Here is a 13,314-nt window from a genome sequence, read left to right on the forward strand (position 1 = left end):
TTGCTGCTAACACCACGCTTAAGTTAACATGAGCGAGTCCTGTTCATAGCAGTGAAGTGAAATGTTAATAGTGGAGTCCAAATCGGGAGTGATACGGGCACACTAAAAACTAAACGTAAACAACAAATTGCACTTTCGTTATTTTAAGAAATATTAATAATTATTAGGCTATATCATGAGTGATGCGGAGGAAAACAAAGCAGAATCAACCACAAAAGTGATGTTTAAGAAAGCGGGGCGAAAAAACCTCAGGCAACGCAAGAATTCAGATGAAACAGAGAAGGAGGAACAGTAAGCCCCAAACAATTTAAAAAGAATACAACCAAAATGAGCATTTCTATACAGAATAACACTAGATGAGATCAAGGAACGCCAGCGTCTGAGGCAGCGACCCAATGGCGTCAGCCTGGTGGGACTGGCACTGGGCAAGAAAATCGCGCCCGAGGAGGAACTCGCCATCAAGGATCCCTTCAATGTGAAGACCGGAGGTCTGGTGAACATGCAGCAGCTGAAATCGGGAAAGATGAAGGAGGCAGACGACGCCTACGACGTGGGAATTGGCACACAGTTCTCGGCGGAGACGAACAAGCGGGATGAGGACGAGGAGATGATGAAGTACATCGAACAGGAGCTGCAGAAGCGCAAGGGCGGCGGCACGGAAGACGCAGTGGAGGACGACGGGGATGTGAACAAGTACCTGACGCCCGAGGATGCCGCCTTGTACGCACTGCCCGACCACCTGAGGCAGTCCTCCTCGCACAGATCCGAGGAAATGTTGTCCAACCAGATGCTCAATGGCATTCCCGAAGTAGACCTGGGCATTGTGGCCAAGATCCGCAACATAGAGGCCACTGAGGAAGCCAAGCAGAAGCTGCTGCAGGATGCCAAGAACAAGAAGGATGGACCCTCGCAATTCGTGCCCACCAACATGGCGGTCAACTTCATGCAACACAATCGATGTGAGTACCGAAGTTACAACGTGTTTGCCGATTCAAAACCTTTGTTTCTTTCAGTCAACATCGAGGACAGCAGCGATCAAAGGAGGCGCAAGCGGGAGGAAAGGGAGGGTAACAAGTCCGCGCAGCACCAAACGAATCCCAATGGAGTCAAGCGAGCCACAGATGACTATCATTATGACAAGTTCAGGAAGCAATTCCGCAGATACTAAAGATACGAGTGCGAGCAATAAAAAGTACAATTGTTTAGGTTCAAGATTCTGATTTATTTCCATTATCTTTATTTTAATTTACTTAAATAATTATTTAATGAATCCGTTCATGGGCCATTTCTGTAAAATAAAAGAAAATAGATGGTTAGTAGTGCTTCACAACGAAGGATGAATTGTTCTTATGTTTGCGATCAGTGAGAGACAAAATTAATTTCAAAGCAACGAATGACTGAGGCTCAATGAGATTCCTACTCAAAATATCATCAGAACGAAGATAATTGTTGGCGTTAACAAAACGTATACACACCTTTCAAGAAGTTCAGTCTTAGTATCAGAAATAATGGCATAGCTGAAATAAATAATAAAGAATTGGTTAGTAGAGGATTTTAAGAGAAGGCTTCGTTGTATAAAATGATTGGATCAGTGAGAGATTAATTTTGATTTCATAGCTACAGGTAGCTCAGTGAGATTCCTACTCGAAATATCATCAGAGCAAAAAGCACATTTTCAACTATGGCATCCGAATTATACACACCTTTTTGAAGAAACCCCAAGGAGGATCCGGATAAGCATTGAAAACAACTGAAAAAAATTAAGGCCTTGATTAGAAAGGTTTGGTTTATTACGTCTACGTTGTGTAAATGTTATGTTCAGTGGAGATTAAATTGATTTCATGGTTATTTCAATGAGATTCCTACTCGTAATATCATCAGCTTAATGGTATACATGAAATTATTATAAACTGAAACTTTAATTACCTTTTCGTTCAGAAAGTTAATGTTCCCAATTAATGATGACCTGCGATAAAATAAATTATTAGCAAAATAGAATGTTGTTAGGTATTAAAAACTCACCTTATTGAATGATAAAACGTTTAGTATCCAATCGAGAATAGAAAACTGAAAAAAATTCAAAACCCACCCGTATTGAAAACCCACAAATAGTTTTGGAGTGGTTTTATTATACCCAGACAACTTTGAAACGTTCATCCTCGCTCTACCGTGTCAGCTTAGCATTACTTTGTTTATAGAAAAGAATCTACATATAAAATGTAGAACGCGATGCCCATTCCACACGTTACCGCAGATTGCACCGCTTATATGATGCCGATCTTGTTGGCAATGTCCAGGGCGTCGTAGTCGCGCGCCAGGCGCACATAGGCCTTCTTCTGGCCATCGGGGCGGATGAGCACGTTCACCTTGGCCACCTTGATGTCGTAGAGCTTGCGCACTGCGGCACGCACGTGGTTCTTGTTGGCGCGCAGGTGTGTGAGGAAGACCAGGGTGTTGTTGTCCTCGATCTTCTTCATGGCAGCCTCAGTGGTCAGAGGGTACTTGATGATGTTGTAGGCGTCCATGCGGTTCCTGGTGGGCACCGACTTCCTGGGGTACTTGGGACTCCTGGGCAGCTTCAGGGTGGTGGGCCGACGGAAGTGCACGTTGGTGCGGATCTTGCGGGCACGGGTGCCGAAGGCGCCCTTGACGATCTGTTCGAAGGAAAGAACAAAGAAAGTAAAAGGTTAGTCATTGGATTCGCTTAATATTAAGCAGCTCATGCACACCTTCTTCTGGACCTTCTTGGCGTTCAGCAGAGCCACAGCCTTGGCCTTGGCGGTTCCCTTGGCGGGCTTGGCGCCGGGCTTTACGCCCTTCTTGGCCTTGGCGGCCGCACGAGCCTTGGCGGAGAGCTTGGCCAGCACGGACTGGGGCTTCTTGCCGGCGAGGACCTTCTTCTTGGCATCCTTGCCCTTGGCCTTGGTGGCCACGGTCTTCTTCACGGCCGCGGGCTTCTTGGCAGCAGCACCGGCGGTCGCTGGCTTCTTGGCGGCCGGAGCAGCCTTCTTGGCCGCTGGGGCAGCAGCCTTCTTGGGCGCAGCGGCAGCTGGCTTGGCGGCCGCGGGAGCAGCCTCCTTCTTTCCGGCAGCGGGAGCCGCAGCAGTCTTCTTCTGCTCTGGCTTCTTGTCGCCAGGCTTGGCTGTAAACAGAGGAGCGCGGAGTTCACGGATTAGTAAACATGTTCGGCTCACGGCGCACAAAGTTAGGTTAGGCCTGATCGATCAGCAAGGCAATGGGACGCTTTCCGACTTATCCAACTCCAAGCAAGCCAATTTAACTTTGGATTTCGCACTCGGTTGCTATACTATCCCATTTGTAACACACACATGGACATTCCCACGCAGACACACCGCACGTGGCGAAACTACGGGCTATCAGTTTGAACACATTTTTGGCTTAAAAACGCGATATTCCGCACAATTTCGATTGCCCGCTGGTGGGCCGTGCTGTCGCCTCGCTTTTGCTGATCGATTCACGCATTTTTCGCTTATTTTTGAATGAAAAACCCTTACCGGATTTCTCGGTTGGCTTTTTGGGTGGCATTTCTACGAGAAAAAGAAATGAAAAGGAAAACTGAGGGGCAGTTGTCAAAAGGCGGAAGCGCGATTTGACAGGAGGGTGGCCAGATCGCTGAAATTTCGGCACGCATTCGTGCGCTTGGCAACACTTATCAACTATGTCCCGCTGGTTATCTTGACGCTGTGCGCTCGCAACACAGCCGTAAAAATGTGTGGCAACGTTGTCGTTGTTAAACAAGAAACGTTATTTTTTGAATTCAATTTAAAATAAAAGGAATTAACCAGTTCGTTATGATTTTATTTTAAAACGTTTTATTTAATGCCATATGTTAAACTAAGTATATAAGTTTTGCTAACTGCGGTCTAGCAAGCACAGCCACTTTTCTGTGGCGAGAGGCGGCTACCAAAAAAGTTACGTAAATCTAAAAAAAGAATGAATATTAGTTAGAAGGTTAACTATTTTCCAATAAGAGCTCACCAAAAGTTTGCGATTTAACAGATGCCTGAGTTGCCGGTTCCTGAGGTTTACTCTTAATTGACCTAATTTCCTGCATTGCAGCTTCTTCAAAAGCCAGGCCAGCGATCCTTTGAAAAAGCTCTGTGACTTTGAAGCCAGAGCGCGCGGAAACGGACCAATACTCCGCCTGAAGCTCGGCGGCTGCCACTCCTGCCAGTCGTTCCATGCGTACGAACTCCTCCTTTGTCTGAAAAGTAAGTGATATTATTTGAATTTCCTGGTAACAAGTGAGTTTACCAAGAGATCTGCCTTTGTGCCCACCAGGAAAACCAAGGGTCGCCTGCTTGCATTGTAGTTGAGTGCGCTGCTCAGCCACTTTTTGGCCGACTCCAGCGAATCCTTCTTCGACATGTCATAGGTAACCACAATCACTTGTATTGTGAATTTGTAATATTAAAACACTCTCCTTGTATTTGAATTAGGTGGTACCTACCACTTGCATTGCGATAATAGGCTCCTGCGATGCACCTGAAACGCTCCTGACCAGCAGTGTCCCACCTGAAAATAGAACCCATTTCAAATCCACACTGATAGCGTCTGCTAGGATGTCGACCCACATTTCTAGACTATAGTTGTGACCCAGAATGCTGAAGTTCTCCAGCTCGAAGTCCACGCCAATGGTGGCCTTGTAGTTCGACTGGAATTTGTCGTAGCAAAACCTGCCGATGATTGTGTAACTTAATTAACTTCAAAATGCTTATATGCCATGCCATGCTCACCGATTGACGATGGCCGTCTTGCCCACAGAGCAGTCGCCCACGAAGATGACCTTGCAGGGTCGGAACTTGGGCTTGCGAGGCGCCTCCAGGTGGTAGCGCACCTGCGGCCCGAAGTCCCGTTCCCTGCTCAGCGGAGTCTGGGCGGTACTGTAGGCGGGCGGCAGGTGCCGCAGGTGGGTGCGAGGATCGTGCATGACCACCGTGGGCGGATTGGGCAACAGCAGGTTCTGTCGCAGTCGATGGGGCATGGCGGACGACTCTATTCCAACTAACTGAGCACCTCGAGCTGGGAAAGTCAGCCACGTCGCTGTCGTCGTCATCGTCATCGCCTCCGCCGCAAACCACAAACTCGGTCGGCTTGAACTTGGTGGCTATCACATGCCCAAGGTGCCGGCAGCTACCTTACACCCCGTGTTTTGCATTGTAAATGCAGGTGCTTCTGGATAAGAGCAGCTCGGGTGTGGGTTAGTTCCGATAGGAAGAAGGCCTCAAAGTTCCAGCCGAGCTGAGCTTTAATGTTGAGTTGCCATATCACGAGAACTGAACCTTCAAGACCGAAAGGAAAGGGGCAACGCATTAGAAATAGATTGGTATTTAGTGCCTTTATTTGTGTCAATCATAATACTCATACAAGTGGCGTAAGTCTATAATATCTTGACTAAACTATTCACGCCCTCGTTTGCTTCTTGCCACCCGGATAGCCGAAGTAGCCGACGCTCTTCACCTGCTTGCGGAGATCGGGTTGCATGGACAGGGCCTTGAAGATGGCTCTCTTCAGCTGCTTGTACTGAAAGTGCGGCGGGAAGGGCATGTCCTCCAGGGACATCATCAACAGGTTGCCCGCCTCGTTTCCCACGGCCAGCGAACGACCGCAGTGGGTGAACCTGGAGAGCAAGGGGATCACTCACAAAAGGATCAGTCAATGAGATGACTTCAAACTCACTTGAAGGTGGTGTAGAAGATGTTGGCATCTATCACCGTGGAGGACACCGGCTTCATGGTGCTGTTGCGCAGGTCCCAGATGTCCACGGTGCTGCGACTGAGCGAGACCAGGATGGTGGAGTGGGTTCGGCTCCAGCGGGCGCAGTGCACCGGGGACAGGTGGTGCTGGAGGGTCACGATGGGCAGCAGGATGCCAGCCAGCCAGATTCGAATGCACCTGTTGGGGATTCATGGGTGAGCACAGCTGAACAGAAGTAGTAGTATCCTTACCAGTCACTGCCGCAGGTGAGGTACATCCTCGGTGACCAGGGAGAGAACTCCATGCAGGCGGCGGGTCCATCGTGCACCTGCCGCAGTTCCAGGTGCTGCAGCGGGTAGTTCGTGGAGCACTTGTACAGCGTGCCCTCATCGGTCAGCACGTAGTATATGTCCGCCTGGACAGGATCGAGCACAATCTCCAGACACTGCGGATGCCTGTTGGCCAGGAGGGAAGCCGCCGGCGGCTGTCGCTCTATGGGAATCCCCTCCAGCTCGCCCTCCGCCCGCTGCAAACGCTGCTGCTCCAAGCCCAGCATATTGGGACTGTTGATCAGCCGGTACTTGGTCACCGCTCCCGCCTGCGAGGTGGCCAAAAAGGGCGTGATATGCGGGTTCCTGCACCCAACATCGCCCTCGAAGTAGATCCATTTGATGGCGGTGACTGGCTCGAAGTGGGGCGAGGATGAGCGCTGGGATACGGCTAGTGGGGGCAGGTCCTGTCCAGAAATATCCCTCACCTCCACACCACCATTGTGCAGTCCAATGGCCAGCAGTTGGGGTTGGGTGGGTGAAAACTCCACGGTGACCACGGGCACTTGGTAGTGATAGCGTCGCTCTGGGTTCACAGGGTTCTTGATGTTCCACACGTAGACCCATCCGGATCTGGGCAGCTGGCTCACCTTGCCGTGGCTATACACCCCATAGGCCACCGCCATGATGTCCCCATTACTGGGACAGAAGCTCATGTCGCTCACCGCCTGGTGGACCTTGGGATTGGACGAGGGTGGGCTCAGTCGCCACAGCAGACCCAATCGGTACTTGAACTTCACGTCCTCGGCCAAGGGATCCGGAGGTGCCATGTTCCGGTACCTACGCTGCTGGGGCTCAAACACATTGCTCGCCAGGATGCGCATGGTCAGCATGAGGGCCAGTCGAAACCCGGGCAGACTGTTGATCGCCACGAACTGATCTACTCCGCCCACGTGATAGGTGGTTATCTCCATCTTCTTCTCGCCCTGCACCTCCACACTCGTGGTGGACTTCTCCAGGTCCGTGTACGTGTCGTACATCTCGAAGTTGGACACATAGGAACCCATCTGGGCGGTGGTTAGCCGCTCGGTGTTCACCAGCCTGGACTTCATCAGCGCCGTCATGGTTTGTGTGTCCGCATCCACGGTTCTCCTCGTTTTGTCCATTCCCGAGAGCAGCTCGTCGTACTTCCGGTTGTCCTCCATCACCTGGCGACCCTCCTCCGTGTCCGCCAGGGCGGTCATGCTGCGCCGTTCGAAGAGTACCACGATGGGAGACTTCCGGAGCAGCACCTTGATGAAGGGCGTGGCTGGGGGACGGGAGGAGTGGGCGGAGCGGGCGGAGGCAGCCGGCTCCTTCAAATAATTCGGCTCCTCCAGGGTGGGCGACATGGGCTTGTCCAGCTGCAGCTTGTAGAGATTGATCTGGCGCAACAACGTACCAGATTGATTGATTTCTTTGGGAAATGACAGGATGAATGGCACTCACCCCCAAGGCAATGTCATCCAACGATGCCCGCATCACGCACTTCGTTCGGTACTCCGGAGTGCGGAGCTTGAGGAGATGCTGCTGCTCCGCTCCGGGATCCCTCATCAGCGGATGCTCCTTGATCATCCTGCTCAACTGCTCGAAGTCCGCGGTGCGGTAATCCTTCCTCAAAGGGCGCGACATCCTCGAATCCTCCTCAAATAATTGGGAAGAGCGCGTGCCGCCGTTTTCGCAACTTGTTTGCTGCAGACGCAGACATGGCAACGCAACAATAGTGGTTACCATATATGGGTGCCATAACTACCATAACTACCAGGTGCTGCAGTTGCATTCGGGTTGCAACATGGAATTCCATTAGCGGGCTTACACATGACTGCGCTCATTGCGTCCATAAATATTTATAACTCACATTTAAATCGCGCAACTGAAGTGCATAATAAGAAGGCGGGCTGCCAGGCCAAAAACGATTGTATTGCGATATATTTAAATATAAAGTGAGGGAAAACATAAGTAATTTCAGTACAACATCAAATGGGCGCTGTCTTACAGAGCGATTTCCTTAGTGAATCCAATAATTTCCGCGGCTTGTGACCCCCGAACCGGAGAAAATAGAAACAAGCCACTACCAACTACAAAGTAAAAACTACAAAGTAAAAACTACAAACTGCCAGCAAATGAAATTCGTATTCGTATTCCAATTAGACGCGTACCAAAAGCAATTTGCCGCTGCGATGGCAGCAGTAGAAGAATAGCAGACGGAAAATAGTTAAATATGAAAAGGTAAATGGTAAATAGTAAATGGTAAATAGTAAATAGTAAATGGTAAATAGTAAAGGGTCTTTAATTCCGCCACATAGCCTGGCAATGGTTAAAAGATGAGTGGCGGAGGAGGAGGAGCATTTGGTCATGTGGGCGATTGTGAGCGGCAAGCCATGCAGCACACTGAACGAAAATTAGATTGGGTATTAAATATGAATATTTCACAATTCAAGGGCTTACCTGTCTGCAGTTAACTACTTTAGTAAAGAGAAATTTCTTTAACAAGAATCACAACTTATAAACATGACAATCTTGAATTGAAGTTTACTTGATATTAGCCTATTACCCCATTGAAAAAGCAAAGCAATTTGCGGTGTAGTTATTTATAGAAGAAGTCAGAAAGAAGTTGCTTATGTTAATTTGGCTTTATGCTTCGCTACGCTGATTCGCTTGATGAACATATGGCAAAAGGGGATGATTATGAGGAGGATGATGGGGCTGAGGGGCCCCAAGTGCACTGTGCCAAAAGAAGGGGCAGCAGGGCAATGATGACCAAGAAGAACAAACCATCAAGCCGTCAACGCATCAAAGCGTTAAGTAATAAATGTGCAGGTAGCAAGCGAAAAAGAAAGAGTTAAGACTTAAGAATTAGCAGTTAAGAGTCAAGGAAAATAAGTCCAAGAGGAGCTATAAACAATAGTCGGCTGTCTTGCAGGTTGCGTGCATTGTGAACTCTGCACGAGCCAACGATCATTGTTGTTGGTTAATTCAACAAGACTGTGGTTATTGTTGTTACACATTTTGGGGCAGCCACAAGCACTACAGTCAGCGAAAATCAGTGAACCGCCACCGACGCGACGCCAACTGCGAAGCCAACGTCGACTGCGGCTGCGTCTGCGCAGTCGGCGCCACACTGAATTAACCCGTCCATCTTTGAGGTGTTAAAAATGCACTTGATATGTTACAATTTATTAATAATTTTAAAAAACTACCTTGTAAGCTGAAGCAACTGAAGAACTTAAAACTCAAACCTATAGCTTTTTAATAGATGTACCAGCTTGTAAGCAAGTGAGGCTACCACAATTCCAGCCATTTCAGCTTTTAGCCATGTTTGCACCGTGTTTGTGAAATAATTAATATCTTTGTCGCCAGACAGCAAGAAACGAGTCTGAGGAGTGGACCCAGTTTGAAAAGGGAAATAAAACGCTCGTTTTTACGAACATCTAATTGTGTCCACACCCTGGAAACCCATAAAACAAACATCGGGCTGTGATCCATATTACCATGCTATATGTCGCTCGTTGGCATTCAGATCGGCTGGGTTTTACACCTGTTTTATGTCCCCACTGGCCCCAATGTGCGATGACTTCCCCCGCGGAGTGCCGACTGCGCCGACTGCGGCGTCCGGAGTTTCGGTGTAACATATATTTTCAGTTCGTTTTCATTGTGGCAGAAGAGTTGGCGGCAGCGCTCAAGTTGAGCTCACAGCTCGTAGCTCGCAGCTCGCAGCTCGGAGATTTTTTTCGAGGCAGCAAAGCCAAGCGACTTTTTATTCGTTAATTAACCGTCGAGCGGGCCAGAAGTCCGAGTGGCAAGCGGCAGTAACGCTCGGCTTAACGGAAGTGCTGAAACCGGGCGGCTAATTGAGCACACCTCTCGGTGCCAGGTGACAAACAGGTGACACCACAGTGACACTGCAGTGACAGCAGAGAACACAGAGGGCCTCTGGCTAAAAAACGAATCGAAATCGCTCCATATAGCGAGCAAGCTCATAACTTTCCTCGCTGGCCGGCAGCTAATGTCTCAATTTGTCGTGCGCGTCGCGCAAGTGCAGTTGCCTTCTGAATCTGTGAGATCTGTGTATCTGAAAGATACAATTTGTAGGCGGGCGGCGGGAACTCGGTTCGGTTCCTGAGTGATTCGAAATTTATGCTAATCGGCGAAGGCTAAGAGCATTTCGCAACAGACGGACCCACACCCGCATAACGAGTGATCACATAACGAAACCAATCAGCAGACAGATCTTATCAGCGCCCAAAGAGGAGGAACAGCATCACAATGTTGTTTTGGAAGAGACGTCTGCGGCGGTCGAGCAGCTCTTCGAGTAAGTCCCAGTTCCTATATGGTGGTCATGTTGTCTTTTTTTGTGGGCCGGGGCAGGCCACGCCCCCAACGATTGGGCAACGAAAGAAATATGATTTCGCCGGTGATTTCGGCAGGTGAATTTCGATGTTCGGTCCAGTGACAAACTTGAATATTTTTTGGCTTCAACTCATCTGCATAATTTGCATCTTAAGCATTATTTCGTGCTGTGCCCATCGACTGGTTTATTGATTTTATTTCAGTGACTCGCTGGCCAAGATTCCAAGATCGTAAATTCACCCTGCTGGGCTTTATCACCCACAAAAGAGCTGGACAAATACAAATGAGAGCGAGAGCTCGGCGGGACATGAATAATAGCTCATATCTGGCCATCGAGATTCTCGCCGAGGTGTTCCCTTTGTGGATGACGATTGCCCGGAGATTTATGAATGGATTTAATGTGTTTAGCATAATTATGCAGATCGCCGTGTAGCAGATAATATCTCACTAGGTTTCGGATTCAAGCGTAAACAGTTTGCTTCGAAGTGGAAAGATTTGACACATTCACGACTGGTCGAATAAAGATTTGATGGCTTTAAGGCGCTTCGCTTGGGTTCACCAACAATTATGGTTATAATGTGGTCGAAAGTAGAATCCCTCGTAGCCATTGGAACCATCTCCTTCTTCTGAGAACCCATGGCCCGCGGTCAGGTGTCATAACAGATTTGTCCCGATGGCCAACAAGGTGTAAGCATTGGATAGCGTTGGAACCTGGCCCTTTTCCCCACATTCTTGTGGTTGCGCCTGCGCTCCTCTTGTGCTCCTCCCATCTTATCTCTGCTCCATAACTTTCCACCGAAGTGCCGACCATGTGTCTGATTCGCTGAATCTCAGTTCTGAGGGGCTTTATTTGGGATCAAAAACATGACTTTGACTTGTGGTAATGTGATGTTAATGACAATCATCAGCAGCGACACAAGCAATAACAACGCAGACTGAACTAAGAGAAGGAGGTGGAGAAGTAGGTGACATCCACACCACTGCCACATGAAAGTAGTAGTCCCAGTGGTGGGGACTCCTCCACCTCCTGAGCCGCGGAGCACGCCTAACACGATTCCGGGGATCGGAGAACTCCGCCAGCGACATTTTTATGTGCGTTCCGTTCCCGAAAGTCGTGGCCCATAATCGGCTTACCCCGAGTTCGTTCTTGGGTCTGCCCATCCGCAGTTGACACTTTTGGCTATTTGGCTATTTGTGTTTAGTTCGTGTCCGGAGTCTTCTGTTTTCGGTATTCTTCGCTCTAAGCCGCATAGAAGCTTCCCATCAAGTTGCAGGTTTAATGGTCGCTTGTGGCCCAGTGCCGTATCAAGAAATGAGTTCGGCGTTTTGTTGTGACATTTTAATGACTTGCCATGGCTCCGTGCCCCACCGAGATGGTTATCAATATTACAAAATAGTTTTCGGTTGTGGTGGAAGCGTGCTGGATGGGATTGGAATGGTAAGCAGTGTCGAGATTCTGAAACCTAAGCACATGCGCAAGGTGGAACAATTTAAATTACCATAAATCAAAAACCCAAAGTTATACACATACTGCAGTAAGAGTAGCAGCATAAATTCCAATTGAAAGTTCCTCACTTGGCGCAGCTCTATTTGGGGCACAGCATTTGCGAGTGCTTTAAGTGCCATAAATTCCGTTTTGTAGATCTTTCACTTGTCCGGACTCTGCCCCCCTTTAAGGTCCATTTACCAGATCTCTGGGTTCTGGGTTCTGGGTCAGTCCTCCACTAACCGCGCATTCCATGGGGGTATGGGGCCTCGAAAATCGTCTGCAAATTGCTCATAAATTACATGAAAACCGTCGCAATGCCAAAAGCTGCACCTACACCATCATTATCAGCTTGTAAATAAAAAGACTTTATCAATCGTTAAGCCGCGGGCGGAGACTCGCGATCCGGAGACCGAGCATCCCAGGATTCCAGCGACTCTCTCACCTAATAACATAAAAGTCGTCCGAGGGAGGAGATGAGTTGAAGATGGAGCGAAGGTGGATGCCCATTCCCATCTTCATTCCAGTCTGAGTGCCCGCCCGAATCCCAGGCACCGCTGCGGTCAAGTACAAATATTTTTATTTATGATTTTACAGATCAGCATATTGCTCAATAATTTCACCGCAGCGGCAACAAAATAACTTTCAAATTACGCCTGCCGAGGATCCTCGCTTAAGTGCGCCAATTTCGCGATTATTATTGCCGGCTGCGTATGCAGATAATCGTGACCCGACTCCGAACTCCAGATGGAGGATGGAGGATGGAGGATGTGGTGCCTGGGCATCGCATAACTCAGCCGGTTCAGCCGGGAATACCATGAGCTGGAATCGCAGTGCATGGGAGCAGGTCAGCCAGCGGTTTAATTACTCTATTTGGCTAGTTTTTTTGGGGGTTGTCTGGGCTATTTGGGATCTCGATTTGGATCTGAATCGGCATCGGGATCTGGATCTGGAGTATTTGGGGCAGCTTAATATTTTCCCATAAATTACTCGGGGCCAAGAGAAAATTACTTTAAAATTTATGGCCCCCGAAGAGGTACGAGCCGGCATCTTACACGCTGATTTGGCCCTTTTTATTTTCGGCTGGCCGTTTGCTTTGGTTTCTTTCTCTGGCTCTGCGAGGATCTCGGATCTGGGATCTGGGATTTGGGAACAGGTATGCATGGGTACTGACCGCAATGATATCCGCGTTCCGAGGGGGCGGGCCCCTGGAAAGTTCGCACGATTGATGATCGACTGCGAGTCGCAGTTGCTCAGTTGCTCAGCTCCAGATTCCCTGGGCTCCGATGACGCCGTCCTGTCACCGCACTGACATCGCCGTTTATGTAATTACCCCCGGCCGCTCGGCGATCACAGAGCTATCCCGATCCCGATCCCAGTCCCGTTCCCGATCCATGTCCCCATCCCAGTGGATGCGATATGATCGCGATCGCACACACAGCTTTTGGGCTC

General features: G+C 49.0%; 4 protein-coding genes and 3 non-coding genes across 7 annotated transcripts; 1 reads left to right on the forward strand and 6 right to left on the reverse strand.

Annotated features, from left to right (window-relative positions):
• Positions 1–77: 77 nt before the first annotated feature.
• On the forward strand, positions 78–1,212 carry LOC6532418 (telomere length and silencing protein 1 homolog). The gene is made up of 3 exons (XM_002093133.4): positions 78–291; positions 346–959; positions 1,014–1,212. Exons 1-3 carry the CDS (start codon positions 176–178, stop codon positions 1,166–1,168), a joined length of 885 nt encoding a protein of 294 aa, XP_002093169.1. The 5' UTR covers positions 78–175; the 3' UTR covers positions 1,169–1,212.
• A 137-nt stretch (positions 1,213–1,349) lies between these two features.
• Positions 1,350–1,446, reverse strand: LOC6532419. The gene has a single exon (XR_005561379.1). It is a non-coding gene; the product is annotated as a small nucleolar RNA Me28S-Am2634 (small nucleolar RNA).
• Positions 1,447–1,578: 132 nt separating this feature from the next.
• LOC6532420 lies at positions 1,579–1,672 on the reverse strand. Its single transcript, XR_005561380.1, has one exon. It is a non-coding gene; the product is annotated as a small nucleolar RNA Me28S-Am2634 (small nucleolar RNA).
• A 136-nt stretch (positions 1,673–1,808) lies between these two features.
• Positions 1,809–1,897, reverse strand: LOC6532421. The gene has a single exon (XR_005561381.1). It is a non-coding gene; the product is annotated as a small nucleolar RNA Me28S-Am2634 (small nucleolar RNA).
• A 212-nt stretch (positions 1,898–2,109) lies between these two features.
• Positions 2,110–3,646, reverse strand: LOC6532423 (60S ribosomal protein L23a). The gene is made up of 3 exons (XM_002093134.3): positions 3,516–3,646; positions 2,730–3,142; positions 2,110–2,654 (listed from the first exon to the last, which is right to left on the reverse strand). Exons 1-3 carry the CDS (start codon positions 3,544–3,546, stop codon positions 2,265–2,267), a joined length of 834 nt encoding a protein of 277 aa, XP_002093170.1. The 5' UTR covers positions 3,547–3,646; the 3' UTR covers positions 2,110–2,264.
• Positions 3,647–3,816: 170 nt separating this feature from the next.
• On the reverse strand, positions 3,817–5,020 carry LOC6532424 (ras-related protein Rab-34). The gene is made up of 6 exons (XM_002093135.4): positions 4,758–5,020; positions 4,596–4,697; positions 4,472–4,536; positions 4,276–4,409; positions 4,000–4,225; positions 3,817–3,943 (listed from the first exon to the last, which is right to left on the reverse strand). Exons 1-6 carry the CDS (start codon positions 5,003–5,005, stop codon positions 3,885–3,887), a joined length of 834 nt encoding a protein of 277 aa, XP_002093171.2. The 5' UTR covers positions 5,006–5,020; the 3' UTR covers positions 3,817–3,884.
• Positions 5,021–5,340: 320 nt separating this feature from the next.
• Positions 5,341–7,684, reverse strand: LOC6532425 (dynein axonemal intermediate chain 4). The gene is made up of 4 exons (XM_002093136.3): positions 7,476–7,684; positions 5,970–7,411; positions 5,701–5,916; positions 5,341–5,641 (listed from the first exon to the last, which is right to left on the reverse strand). The coding sequence occupies exons 1-4, from the start codon at positions 7,656–7,658 to the stop codon at positions 5,425–5,427; spliced, it is 2,058 nt and encodes a 685-aa protein (XP_002093172.1). The 5' UTR covers positions 7,659–7,684; the 3' UTR covers positions 5,341–5,424.
• Between the last annotated feature and the right edge of the window lie 5,630 nt (positions 7,685–13,314).

This window comes from Drosophila yakuba, chromosome 3L (genome assembly GCF_016746365.2).
Source record: "Drosophila yakuba strain Tai18E2 chromosome 3L, Prin_Dyak_Tai18E2_2.1, whole genome shotgun sequence".
NCBI classification, from domain to species: Eukaryota; Metazoa; Arthropoda; class Insecta; order Diptera; family Drosophilidae; genus Drosophila; species Drosophila yakuba.